This window comes from Cebidichthys violaceus, unplaced genomic scaffold (genome assembly GCF_023349555.1).
Source record: "Cebidichthys violaceus isolate CVI_PGR_0920_01 unplaced genomic scaffold, fCebVio1.0.p SCAF_20, whole genome shotgun sequence".
NCBI lineage: Eukaryota > Metazoa > Chordata > Actinopteri > Perciformes > Stichaeidae > Cebidichthys > Cebidichthys violaceus.
In genome coordinates, this window is record NW_027176373.1 from 6,218,349 (window position 1) to 6,230,836 (window position 12,488).

At 42.1% G+C, this 12,488-nt stretch overlaps 1 protein-coding gene across 1 annotated transcript; it reads right to left on the reverse strand.

Moving 5' to 3' along the window:
- Positions 1–1,960: 1,960 nt before the first annotated feature.
- On the reverse strand, positions 1,961–12,488 carry slc43a2b (solute carrier family 43 member 2b). Its single transcript, XM_068715895.1, has 13 exons — positions 12,182–12,488; positions 9,562–9,859; positions 9,350–9,405; positions 9,150–9,226; positions 6,984–7,076; positions 6,555–6,688; positions 5,856–6,052; positions 5,610–5,753; positions 4,720–4,852; positions 4,410–4,542; positions 3,832–3,905; positions 3,582–3,705; positions 1,961–3,495 (listed from the first exon to the last, which is right to left on the reverse strand). Exons 1-13 carry the CDS (start codon positions 12,339–12,341, stop codon positions 3,334–3,336), a joined length of 1,785 nt encoding a protein of 594 aa, XP_068571996.1. The 5' UTR covers positions 12,342–12,488; the 3' UTR covers positions 1,961–3,333.

The following is a 12,488-nucleotide window of genomic DNA, read 5'->3' on the forward strand; positions in this document are numbered from 1 at the left end:
CTGATCGGGGCCGCGGCGCGGCGTTGCTGTTGCGCGCAGAGCAGCGAGGCCTGTGCAGAGCAGACTACACACAGAAAGAGAATGGTTCACCAGAGGGTGGGTTAAGGATGATGTGGTGGGTCTATACAGCCTCGATATTATTACTGAGAGGGACTAATTGAGCCATCCAGTTTTATAGATAGATCATAAATAAATATGCTTGACATTTTCAATGCATAGCCTATACAACTGTCTAATTCTGCGTTTTTTTTTTGGAACAACTCACCCAGAAAAACACCAGACGTTTGGAAATAAAATAAAATATAATAGTTCAAGTGTTTTTGTAATTCAAAGGCTCTCTAAAGCTGAAATTGAATTTAGTTCCCCGTGGAATAGTGTAGACTTCATTATGTATTGAACTTTATGTAATCAAAAAAAGGACATTGCTCACACTAAAAAACAAATCTGTAATACATCTTTTACAGGAAGGTCGATGCAGCAGCACCAGGTCCTAAAACATTTTAAAACATTTTAAGACAGTCTTAGCCCATGCTTCTCTGAACCATTTTTCTTCAGAGTGTGCTCCACCCTCTGCGTCATCGCAGTCACGGTGACGTAGAAGCGTGGTTGTTCACCATCAGAGTATATAAAGAGTTGATACGGGGACCACCACCGCTGGCACAGACGCACGGTGCGTCAGCTTATAAGCCCTTTAAACAAAGTCCCCGCATCTAATGTGATTATCTGCCTCCAAATTCCAAACCCACTCCTGTCCACTAGATAGCCTATATGCCACTGATGCCACTGACATTGTGTTTTACATTACAACAAAAACATTTCTGTCGGTGTGCTTCCAATAACGATTACATATATGTAGCCTAAAAGCGTTAAAAGATGGAATCGTGAAGGTAAGTATGTGCAGCCACCCTCAAAAAACCCTCATATCCGCAAAGGAATCGCAGGCTAACCTGTTATTTTCTCAAGGACCCCTGGAGGTCCCCTGGGCACGTTTATGGTCCACCACCCACGGGTCTATAAGATTGTGTTGGCACGTGAGGCGATGACAAGGAATCACAGGTCCCTAATCCAGCCCCGCGTCCCTGAGATCGCAGGATGTGAGTGAGTGCGCGTGTGAGTCTAAAATTATGTAACAGCGCACTGCTGCTGTATTTATAGCGCATCTGTATCCGCCTGCCAACATCCGCTTATCATTCCTCTGTCTTCTCATCTGTATAGGACCCCTTCTACCCCCTGTAATAGATGTACACTATAGTACAATGAATGGTACACCTATCTATCTATCTATCTATCTATCTATCTATCTATCTATCTATCTGTCTAACTCTCTAACTCTCTGTCTGTCTGTCTGTCTGTCTATCTGTCTATCTCATTGATTGTTATGAAGGTATAGAGCACAGAGAAAATTCACTTTTACCTCCTAATAAGTGCCTGATCAAATTGTTCAACAGCACATACTACAAATGGCCCACTACTTGCTTCTCAGTGATGTTATAGGGCAGTGGTCTCATGTTGCCTTATTGAACTGTGTACCTGAACAAACTACAGGGGTCGGTCAGCCAACAAACAGTTGCAGCAGCAGCATGCACCATGCAGGCCAGCAGAGCTCCAGGAGCCATGCACTGTCCCTGATGTGAGTGATGTTCTCAGGCGACAGGAGGGGCTGGGGTGTCAAGGGACAAGGGATAACCATCTGCTGGTGTAGTATCAGATGGTAGAGTGCAGTGTTGACAGACTTGTCAATTGTTCCGGGAACATCTGGTGGAAAATCAAAATTACTCTGAGTAATCTCACCTCTGAACAAGCTTCCTGGGGGACATGGTTAGGATAATAATTGGGTTAGGATCTGCTATAATGTCATTGCACTCACAATGTGTGTTAAATTTCTGTGACCGCAGGTAAAGGTTACACAAAGTCATTTAATTTAGCTTGGTGAGCAGTAAAAGAAAATATGAACAAGATCGACCATTTAAAGAGATCAACTCATCTTTATTAACCCCCACAAATGCTTCCATTTTCAAAGAGGAATGCCAACAACACACCATCTCTACATTATCTTCAGCTGTAGAAGAGCTCTATGCAAACAACAGTGTACGATCAGACGTTGTCAGCACAGCATGATTTAAATATGGAATGAAAAGTGAACATAAAATGAAATAAATACACGTAAGACGGTAGGAGGAGCCCAAAATGAAAGTGGTACTATTTTAGAAAGGCATCAGGAGAGAAGTGCTGAAATGAGCTGTGTGATGTGTGTAGAATTTATTGTAAAGATGTTAACAGGGTATAAAGTGCTGAACATTGGTGTATGATGATGATGTTATGGATACACTGAATGGAGAACATGATGGGGAGACTATTTTCACTGATATGTATAATGCTGCCCAATAAACAAATGAAGAATATTCACAAGGCAATCCCGGTAAACTTAACATATAAAAAGAAAAATAAATACTCTAAACATACATGAACATTTTGCTTTTAGCAAAACATACCGCAGTTAGTTTGACATCCCTCTTTCATAATACAGCCTCAAAAAACACGGACATTCATCCATACTACAGTATATTCTACACTACAGCCGTTTTAGACTATAGTAAGATGTTAGCCTGGTAAAAAAAAGAAAACAACCCAGCCCCATAATTAATCATAATGAGTCTCATTACATCAGCAATAAGGTTCTTCTCTCCTCCCTGTCACTCATTAATGCCATGTAGTCCACACTTACCTTACACCATCTATCAAAAAATCCAGCTGATGAATAGACCGGTAGCACCATGTTATGGGATTTACAATCAGGATGATACAAAGTCAACATATGAGACAATAACTAATAATGGTGAGGTCATTTTGAGGGTGACGTTTAGCAGTCTTGATGCTGTCACAAAGAGGACGTTCATGAGCTAAACAAACTCTCCTTTTCTGTTCATTTGGGGAATATTAAAACAGTCTTATGTGGAACGGCTCTGCACTGATATGCCGCTCAGAGACGAGGGAATAAAAAGAGAAGTCAGAGGATTTGGGGGAGATGCAGAGGGCTCATGCCTCTTTCCTTTCACAGTCTTTCCTCTTGTTTTTTCTTTTTCCCTCCACGTTTCACTTTCTTCCTGAGCGACTGTACAACTGACCCGTTTTTGTGACAGCATCAGTTTATCTTGGAAAAATGACACAGGAGTCTGTTTGTGTGTGTACTCGACTTATAACAATTACACAGTAGGTTTAAATGTCATATTCTAAATAGTTAACATTTCAGTTGTCCTTGACTGGATTGCAAATTTTCCCAGTAAAAGATCGTTCTTCATCCTCTGTTATCCATTTCTCTGGATTGACTTTTCTCTAGACGTAGGCCTCAGGGATGTCAGAGCCATTGATTTTGATGTAGATCTTAGCGTTGTCTTCCCTTCGCTGTTGCTGTCTGTAGAGCATCCGTCTGTAGCAGATCAGGTAGAGAGGCAGCAAGAAGCCCAGCATACTGAGACCAAAGAGTCCAATATTGACCTGAGGGATAACACCAGAATTAGCTACGTCCGATGTTTTGATTTGATAGAGTTTTAGAGTGTGTGTGTGTGTGTGTGCATTCATACCCAGAATGGGTCTCCCTCCAAGGGTCCCATCATAGCCAAAAACAGGGGTTGCTGCAGTAGAGCAAACACTGCACTGACCAGAGACTGCATGCCTGTTAGACTGCCAAACTGTGAGGAGGGATACCTGCAGAGACACAAGCAGTACATTTAGTCTTTCAGTTAAAAGCTGCATCCACGTATAGGAGACAAAGGTTATGATGATGATGTGTGTTTGTGGGTGGTGTGAGGCTAGAAGCACATTGAGACTTACACAGCAGCATAGAGGCCGCCAACCGCTGAATGAATGAATCCTCTCACCACAGTGTGTAAGACAAATGACACAATCTGTGGAAAAGATGAAAGTAGAGGAGTTCAATATTCATAATCATTTAGTTCATTTCAGTCAGTCGGTTCATGAGGGTCTCAAAGGAATAGTTAGATGAGAAGATAAATACCACTCTCACATCTATCCAATAAATATGAAGCTACAGCCAGCAGCATAGCTTAGCTTAACAGAGCATAACGACTGGAAACAGGGGGAAACAACTAGCCTGGCTCTGTCCAAAAGTAAATCAACAGCCCTTCTAAAGCTCACCACTTAACCCATTATTTCTTGTTTGTTTAATATGTAGCCAGTGGAAGCTAAGCTACAATAGCTGTCTCCTGGTCGGTAGAGTCAGGCTAACTTGTTCCCTGTGTCCCACTGATACATTAATGCTAATGTAACACTACATTAATTATAGTATTTAGCAGTCATTGTAAAACAAGTACACAAAGTTGTCTCAGTTGTCTCGCTGAAGCACTTTGAAGGCCTGTTTAAATCTCTGACAGCTGAAGAGGACCACTCACCTGCAGGGGGAGATTGGGCACCAGACAAGTGATCCCAAATCCCACTAAAAGGACATTTGTGAGGACAAACGCTCGCAAGGCATTGGTCACCTTCTGGGTTTTTTTGTCTCTGCGCTTAATCTTTGTCTCCTCCCTTGTGGACAAAATCAGAAAGAGAGGTCAGATTATGCAAGCACTGGTATTGCAAATTCTATTTCACAATAAAGGTAAATTTCTTGGTTGTATTTGTCGCTTAGACATTACATTGCAACAATGTCTGAAGCTATAAATGGAAGGGATTTGAGGCAGTCTCAAGCACAAGTTGACTCACTTTCTGCAGGGCTCCTTTTCCTCCTCTCCATCATCACAGTCCTTCAGCTTCCAGTCCATGATCTGACCAATCACAGGAGTGGTCATCAGGCAAAGCAGCTGCAGTACGCCGAAGATGGAGGAGTACAGACCCACTAAGAGAAGGGTCAGAATGATTATTACAAATTGAGAACAAATAAGAAAGGGGAGGTTGTTAGATGAAAGGATACAAATATGACAGATATTGAGTGTTCAGGACCTGTTTCTACCTGGTCAATGATTATAACGGTACAGTTAATTATTAGTTCCAAACAAAAGCGGACATGGAGAAAACGAAAAGTCAATTTCTTGCCATTGTGAGGGGATTTATTGCCACGGGTGTAATGAGAAATAAAAAGTGAGTCATGTGGAACTGCTTGTATCATATGACGTATGCGCTCTACTGGTGCTGAGGGGCAAAGATGGTTAATGAGTACAACAAAATGGTACCTGGTGGTTTCAGGTTAAGGCTGAATGACAGCTGAAGGACTTGACATGGTGAATGGGCAAGGTTAATAAACAACGATGAAATTAAATAACAGCAGAAGCTATGAAAAAGCCAGGGAGTAGTGTTAGTGTATTAGTAGTACAGTATTGTGATGGCAAAAAGTACGACTAGAGGTGAAATTCTAATTCTAGTCAGCTTGAGAGTTAATCTAATTCTTCAGCAATCTACTGATGCAAGCTTTTATTCTTACCGACTTCCATTCTTTCCACTGAAAATTAAATTGAAACCCTCGTAAGTCCAGCTGCTTTTAAGTCATGAAGCACAGTAGAAACACAGTAAAGACAAATAAAACAATCAACAAGTGTTCATATTTGTCCACGCACACAGACGGAAAGGCACACAAAACAAAATGCAGAGCCACTGACCTGTGTTGAGGTCTCCATCACAGAGCTCCTCCAGCACGCTGTTCATGGCCCCCATGTAGAACAAGAGACGGAGCTGAGTGATGGACATGGTCAACAGACTGAGCACGAAGATCGGGCTGCTGATGGTTTTCAAGAATGACTGGGCTGCAGAAGAGAAACAGGAACGCAACAGAGGTGAACAACATGCTTTAGAGTGAGAAGAGCAAAGAGGGGGTCAAAGAGGGGGTTGAATTCTGCTGCTCTTACACTCTTCTTTTGTCTTGCTCTCCATTTCCAGGTCCATGGTGGAGAGGCAGAGCTTGTTTCCGTCCTTAGTGGCCAGCTCCTTGTGCTTCAGGTTGTCACCCACGCTTAGACGACGTCCCACTGTGGTCACTTGGTTATAGAACTGTTTCCCTGTGATTTTATGGTCAAAGCCCAGCCAGCTGAACTTGATCTTAATACTGAGAAAGCAGAGGAGGATAAGGGGATGGGAAGAATAAAAGAAAATGGGAGTAGAGGAAAATGTGTGAGGAAGGGCAGAGGTAAGTGACAAGGGAGAAGCTCATGGACAAATAGAAATGTGTAAAAATATATTATTTCTATTATCATTAATAGAAAATGGTGACATACAGGAAACAAGCATATGCCCTGCGTGAACATTTTTCACTGAACAAGCAAGTCAAAAGTTTGATTCTAATTAACAATAATTTTCCACAGGGATGCGTACAGTGAACAAGTGTGATCATCAGCAGATAGACTTTAACCTGCAGCATCAGCCTACACTGCACATTTTGCACATATTACATAATTATTTGTCAAACAGTGTCAATGGTGTTGAGTACTCCATATATTTTGGAACACAATATATGGACAATATATTTTGTTTATAAGTGAGCATACATATGTATATGTGTACATGTGGGTCTGTGTCTGTACGCCACTGTGAACATATGTGGTACTAACGTGTAGTCCATGTCTTCTGGTCCTGGGAACGGCTCCATTGGCCAGTTGAAGAAGCAGTTGAAGAAGACCAGTCCAGCACATGCAGCCCACACCACCAGAATAGAAATGAAAGATATGCCCAAGTCGTAGATCACCTGTGCACATCAGAACATGACCAATAAACACCAAAAACAGACGAGATAACACACACCGGAAATCAGAATGCAATCTAAGGAGTGTATGCTTCTGCAAAGGCTACACAATCCTCCAAATATGTTGGCTAAGAGTGGAAGCTAAATGTGTCTGCACATTACATTCAAGAGTTAAGGCAGTTTATGCAAAATACAAGAAAACAATTCTAGGACAGCAGTATGGAATGACAAAAAAAACCAAAACTGGTTACATATATTGTCAGTACAGGTGTGTGCAGGCAGATTCAGTGTTTGTTACCTTGACACCAGGGAAGGTGACAGCGGAGGAGGCATAGGAGCCAATCATCAGGGCGATGAAGGTGGAACGGAGGTCCCCGAACATGTTAGGGAGCTAGGAGGAAAGAGAAAGAGACAGGAAAAGAGACAGAATCACAACCTGTCCTTTTGTACTCTCAAAGTTATTGCAAAAGCTATAAGCAAAATGAGAGACATTCCATTGTCTATATAAGTATAAAGGTTAAACCATCCTCTGCAGATAAAAGAGAGTTGGGAGGGAAAACAGGGGAGACAGTGTGACAAAACATCCAAATACAAAGGCATTCACAAGCTGTTCTGTTTTCAAGAGACTGAACAACAACAAGCACATCCAATTACATAAGACTGGGGGAAGCTGAGGAAGAGGTATATGTTTGTATGCATACTAAATTGAGTATGGAGTATGCATATTGAAGCACCCATAGCAATCTCAGCAAGAGTATTTGGAGTATCTAATAGGTTTTTAAACATAACAAATACATAAGTGGCTGCTGGACAAACCTGAAGGAGAAAAGGTGACCTGGCAACCGCTGAGGGCAGCTGACTATTACCCAACACCTGTCAACTGGGACTGAATGCCTGCATGGTGCAGTCATGATCAAAGAGTCAAGAAACAGCATATAGGCTAATGACTAACACAACACTGAGTGTTTCAAGTATTGTATATCAGGTTGTGAGGGAGATGGAGGGAAAGGTGGTTTCAGAGGAAGATGTGGTTTAATGCACAGATTCTGTGGGCCTCTAACACAAAAGAGCAAGCAGAACCCTACATTATGGTTTTATTACATCACTGACATTCAGGCCTGTGGCACCAACTAATGATATATTTAGGTAGATGCAACAAATACCACATAGTACATGTACATCACAGTAACAGCCTGTGGTGGTATAGAAAAGGGACATTTATTGGGAGATTTACTGGAATAGAGGCCCTCTCTAGTGAACAGCATCACCATGGTACGGCCCAGGACTCCTGTGTGAGTCACTGTAAGACTGAACTGATGACAAGGGGATGGAACAGTGAGAGGAAGAACAGCAGGAAAAGAATGTAAATGAATGGTGCAGGGGTTGATCCTGCCAGTCCTAAAGAGCATTAGTTGTTTTGTCTTTGTGTATATCTGCTTCTGTGGCTCAATCTTAAAGGGCACTGATTTTACATATCAAAGTCTGTTTGTAGATCTAAAGGTACTACTATTGCATATGTAAAAATAAGTTGTATAAAACCTTTAATAGCTCCAATAGGAAGTGCACAAAATTGGTTGGGGCTGAAGACTGGTGGTTAGAAATAAGTGAGCGCCTAGCCTGCTCTTCATCTCTGCTTAAGCCCAGTGGCTCAATTCTACATTAACTACTCTCAACTCAACTGTTGAGGGGTCAAGTTTGCATTCTGGGTAATGTAGGCTAAAGGTTTAAACAAGGAAGAAGAATGATTAGAATAAAAAAGGATGATATTTCTGGTCCTGCGGCATCACTGTTGATACTTTTTTTTAAAATTAGGATTGCAATTCCCTGTAAACACAAAATAAGGAACCCTAAAGTGTAAAGCATAGGAGCATAGCAACCATTTATAATAATGGGAGCTTCTGATATCTTCATGATTATATTTCTGATTGTTAATCTTTCTCTTTCTTTTATACGATGTGAAACTACAAGTTAGAGCTGTTGAGTAGCTCTACCCTGCAGCCTTATTATTCACTTTAGGTAGGGATGCTGCATTGCTACTTGTGTTTGAGTGCATTAGTTTGATAATTTATGTGATGAGTGTCTTTTTTGTGTATTTACATTACAGTGTGTGCATGTGTTTGTGGATACAAAAAAAGAAAGACAGAGAGATGAACAGCTCCAACACCCAGCAGTTGCTATGTTGTTCCTGCTGAAGCACAATAATAGATGCAGCAGAAAGTGATAATGAACCATCGAGTAACTCCCTCTCTCCCAATAAACTCTCCCCACCCCCCTCCTGCTAACACAGAGTGCAGTTTAAGAATCCAAAAAACAGAATGCCAGACAAGAGGGGAGGGAGAGTGTAAGCAGGCAAGGAGCCAGCAAACTATTATGAAGATAGAAAATATACATCTTGATGAACATAATGCAGTGGGTGCAAAGGCTCTGCAGCAGGAGAAGAACATATAACCGTGCGTAAACTTACTGTGAGAGAGGTGAAGGTCATGCACATGCCCCCAAAGCCATTGAAAGTCAGGGCAATGAAGATAAGGACGGAGAGTTCTGCAAATGACACAGATGTTAGCTTCTGACTGACTCTGTCAACAACCAAACTACTGTACGTTGTTTCAAATACAGTAAAAAAAAAAAAAAAGGTAAACATGAGAACCCTTCAGGCCAACTCACCATTTGGATTGTAGGAGCCATAAGCAATGAGTAGACAGGAAAATCCAAAACACATGCTGGAAATAAATGATGATGACAATTTAAGTTGCAGCCCATCTCTGTCAATTTTTATTCTGCTTCTTAAAGAATTTACATATTCCCAAAACAACGGAAGTGTTCAAAGAATTGAAAAGAAATAACATCACAGCTGGATTCTTCTCTCTCTTGCTTACCTGCCCAGCAGTCGTAGTTTGCGAGGCCCATATTTATCCATGACAATCCCCAATGGCAGCGTGATGGCCGAGAGCAGGAAGGAGCCCACTGTAAATGCCAGGTTCAGCATCTCATCCTGTTCTTTACAAATCAGCCAGCCGTTCATCCTCAGGGGCCCATCCATAGGGACCAGGGGCATCATCTCCACTCCGTCTCCCAGACCAACCACGCCACCCTCACTTTCATAGTAGTCAGCATAGTCATCGGGTGTCGCCGTTGCTAGGGGTTGGGTGAGATTGTAGCTGGAACTGTTGAAGCCTGAAGAACATGATGAAAGAAGGTAAACAATGGGTCGTGTAAGTGGAAAACTGAAAGTGTAATTTAGTCTTTCTGGTACACAAAAACACTATCCATAAAGGTTGAGTGGCGTGAATAATCACATGACTGTGTTAAGTTGGGTTTAGCTGGGTGCTCCTCTAGATGGTTTAATGTATGGAGACCTGCGTCTCTTCTTGGCACATGGATGAAATTTGGAGGTGGCAATTCTGCTTATTCACGGGGTCCTGATATGTTAACACATTGTGGCTATATGTGCACTGAACATGTGCTTGTTATAACTACAAACTTATGGGTAACATCATAACAGGGGCAGAAACACAAAAGTATTGGAGACAAAACTGTACCGTTTAGACCACCAGAAAGCCAACTGTCCTTGACTGAGATGGTATTTGGATTTTGTTAGTAAGTTAGAAAGCCAGGGACGAAATGTGATAAGCTGGCACTGGCAATAAACTTCACATTATCATAAGAACCTCCTTGGAGATAAAGGTACAAAAGTCCAGGAAAAGTCCATGTGAGGGAGAAATGGTAGTAGCAGTTTGGGAACTTATTGGGCTGATCATTTCTGTATGGTTAAATATGTATGGTTTCTGTCACCCGCCATCTTTGTAGTCACGTGAGGCAAGTACGTGCATGGCAACCCTGTGTGAAACACTGTGACATGCTTCATGTTCAAGTGTCAAAGGCTACCTGTGGAAAGCAGATCATACAAGTATTTGTCTGCATGTGCATGCAATACTTGGTGGTATTTTGGTTTGAGTTGAAAGAAGACCTGACAGGGCAGGATGCTGCAAAATGAACAGATTGTGACAACCTTTGTTTCTCTTCCATGGTGACTCATAACCACTGACCTACCTACATAACACAAAGCTTTCACCATTCCTCAAATATGTCTGCTGCATGTGCACAAAACCCTAATCTATGCTGCATCATTGTCACCTTTTTCTGTCCACCATCTTGTTTTTACTGTCAACCCCACCAGTTGTCTGATTTATACTATTCATCACTTTTCTATCAGTTTTCTCCTGCCTTCCTGTCCTTTATCAGTGGACTTTCAACTTCCATATAACCAGTCATAAAATCTATCCTTCTATCACATGTCACATGCCTGAAAAGAGCTGAGCTGGTGCTGCGGTCCTCTCCCTTTTACATCATCAGAGCGAGATAAGATGGCTACGGAAGCTCTCCAGGAAGTCACCTACAGTCGTGGGTGCTCATTTGCTACTTCAGAGGTTAGTCTGTTTCTGCGCAGACACTCAGCATCACAGCTGACATGACTGGAATTATCCTTGAGTAATTGAAGTTTCATGGTCAAATGTTAAGCTGCTTCTCTGATGCTGAATAAGCTTAAAAATCAAACAAGACAAAGTCAAATCACTTAAGAATGAAGATTAATAGGAAGACTGTAGGAGTTGGAAATACATCCAAATTTCCAGTCAGATAATTGTGTAAACTCCCTTGGAGATAGGGTAGCCAATAGTAAGAGGGGAAAACTGAATCCAACCAATAGTTTAGTGTCTGGACATTGGGCACGACACAGTGTCACCACAGGTCCAAAGGATAAGTGTGGCCTGGTTCCTCTCTCACATTCCCTTTTGCTTAAGACCTGACTGGGGCCATTGTCTGTATCAATTCCACCTTTGTACTTAAAAACACAAAGCCTGACTTTGCTCAAAGTGAGGGATGAGGAGAAAAAGAGTAGACGGAGGGGCGAGGGCAAAAGGACAGCTGATCCAGTGCGTCATTGGTTTATCAGATCCCTCTCAATCAGTCTGCTGCTGAGTCTTCAATTTAGTTGGAGCTGTTGAAAGTTAAAGCTTTCAAAGGGGCAAGTACAGAGTTTATGAGACACTGGAGCCTTATACTCTTTAACTTTGGAACACTTTGTCAACTTTGCAACCCTGCTCTCTCTTTAATTTATTTTATCAAGTTTAATCTCCTGAGTCCCTAAACAGCCCATGTCCCCTTCAGAGAAAACACATATTCTTCCCCGAGAACGTAAGAGTGGAAGGCAGCAATGTTAAGTTACATCTATTGAATAAAAACTTGCTCCCTTTGCCGGAATCCACAATGCCAGTGACACCCCTCATCAATTCTCATTTTAACAGCTCATTATACAGTGCATTACAGGAAGAAAGAGTTCAACACTATAACCTCATGAAGACATATGCTCAAGACTACATGCTTTTCCTAATGAGCAATTACTACACCATCAAGGCAAATTAAGGCAAAGTTGTGGGAAGTATAATGGGGCAAATGACAGACCCGTATTTTGACAGAAAATCAACAGTTGTGACTCACCCTCTTCGTTGCAAAGGTAAGAGTAGAAGCCTTCTGACTTGAGCATGATGAGGAGCGACCCCCATCCAAGCAGCACGGCGGAGAAGAGCAGATTCTCAATGATAGAAGTCACTGCCATCCACCAGCGTCTGGCGAACGCCGTGGCCAGGGTCGGAGCCATGGTCGAGGGTTATAAATTAGGGAGAGAGGGGCAAAGCAGCAGAGGAGAGAAATGTAGAGAGCAGGTTGAGAGAGACCACAAGAGAGGAGAGAAAAACGCAGAGAGAGCCTCCCAGACTGACGCTCAGGATGAAGGATCACTGATCAC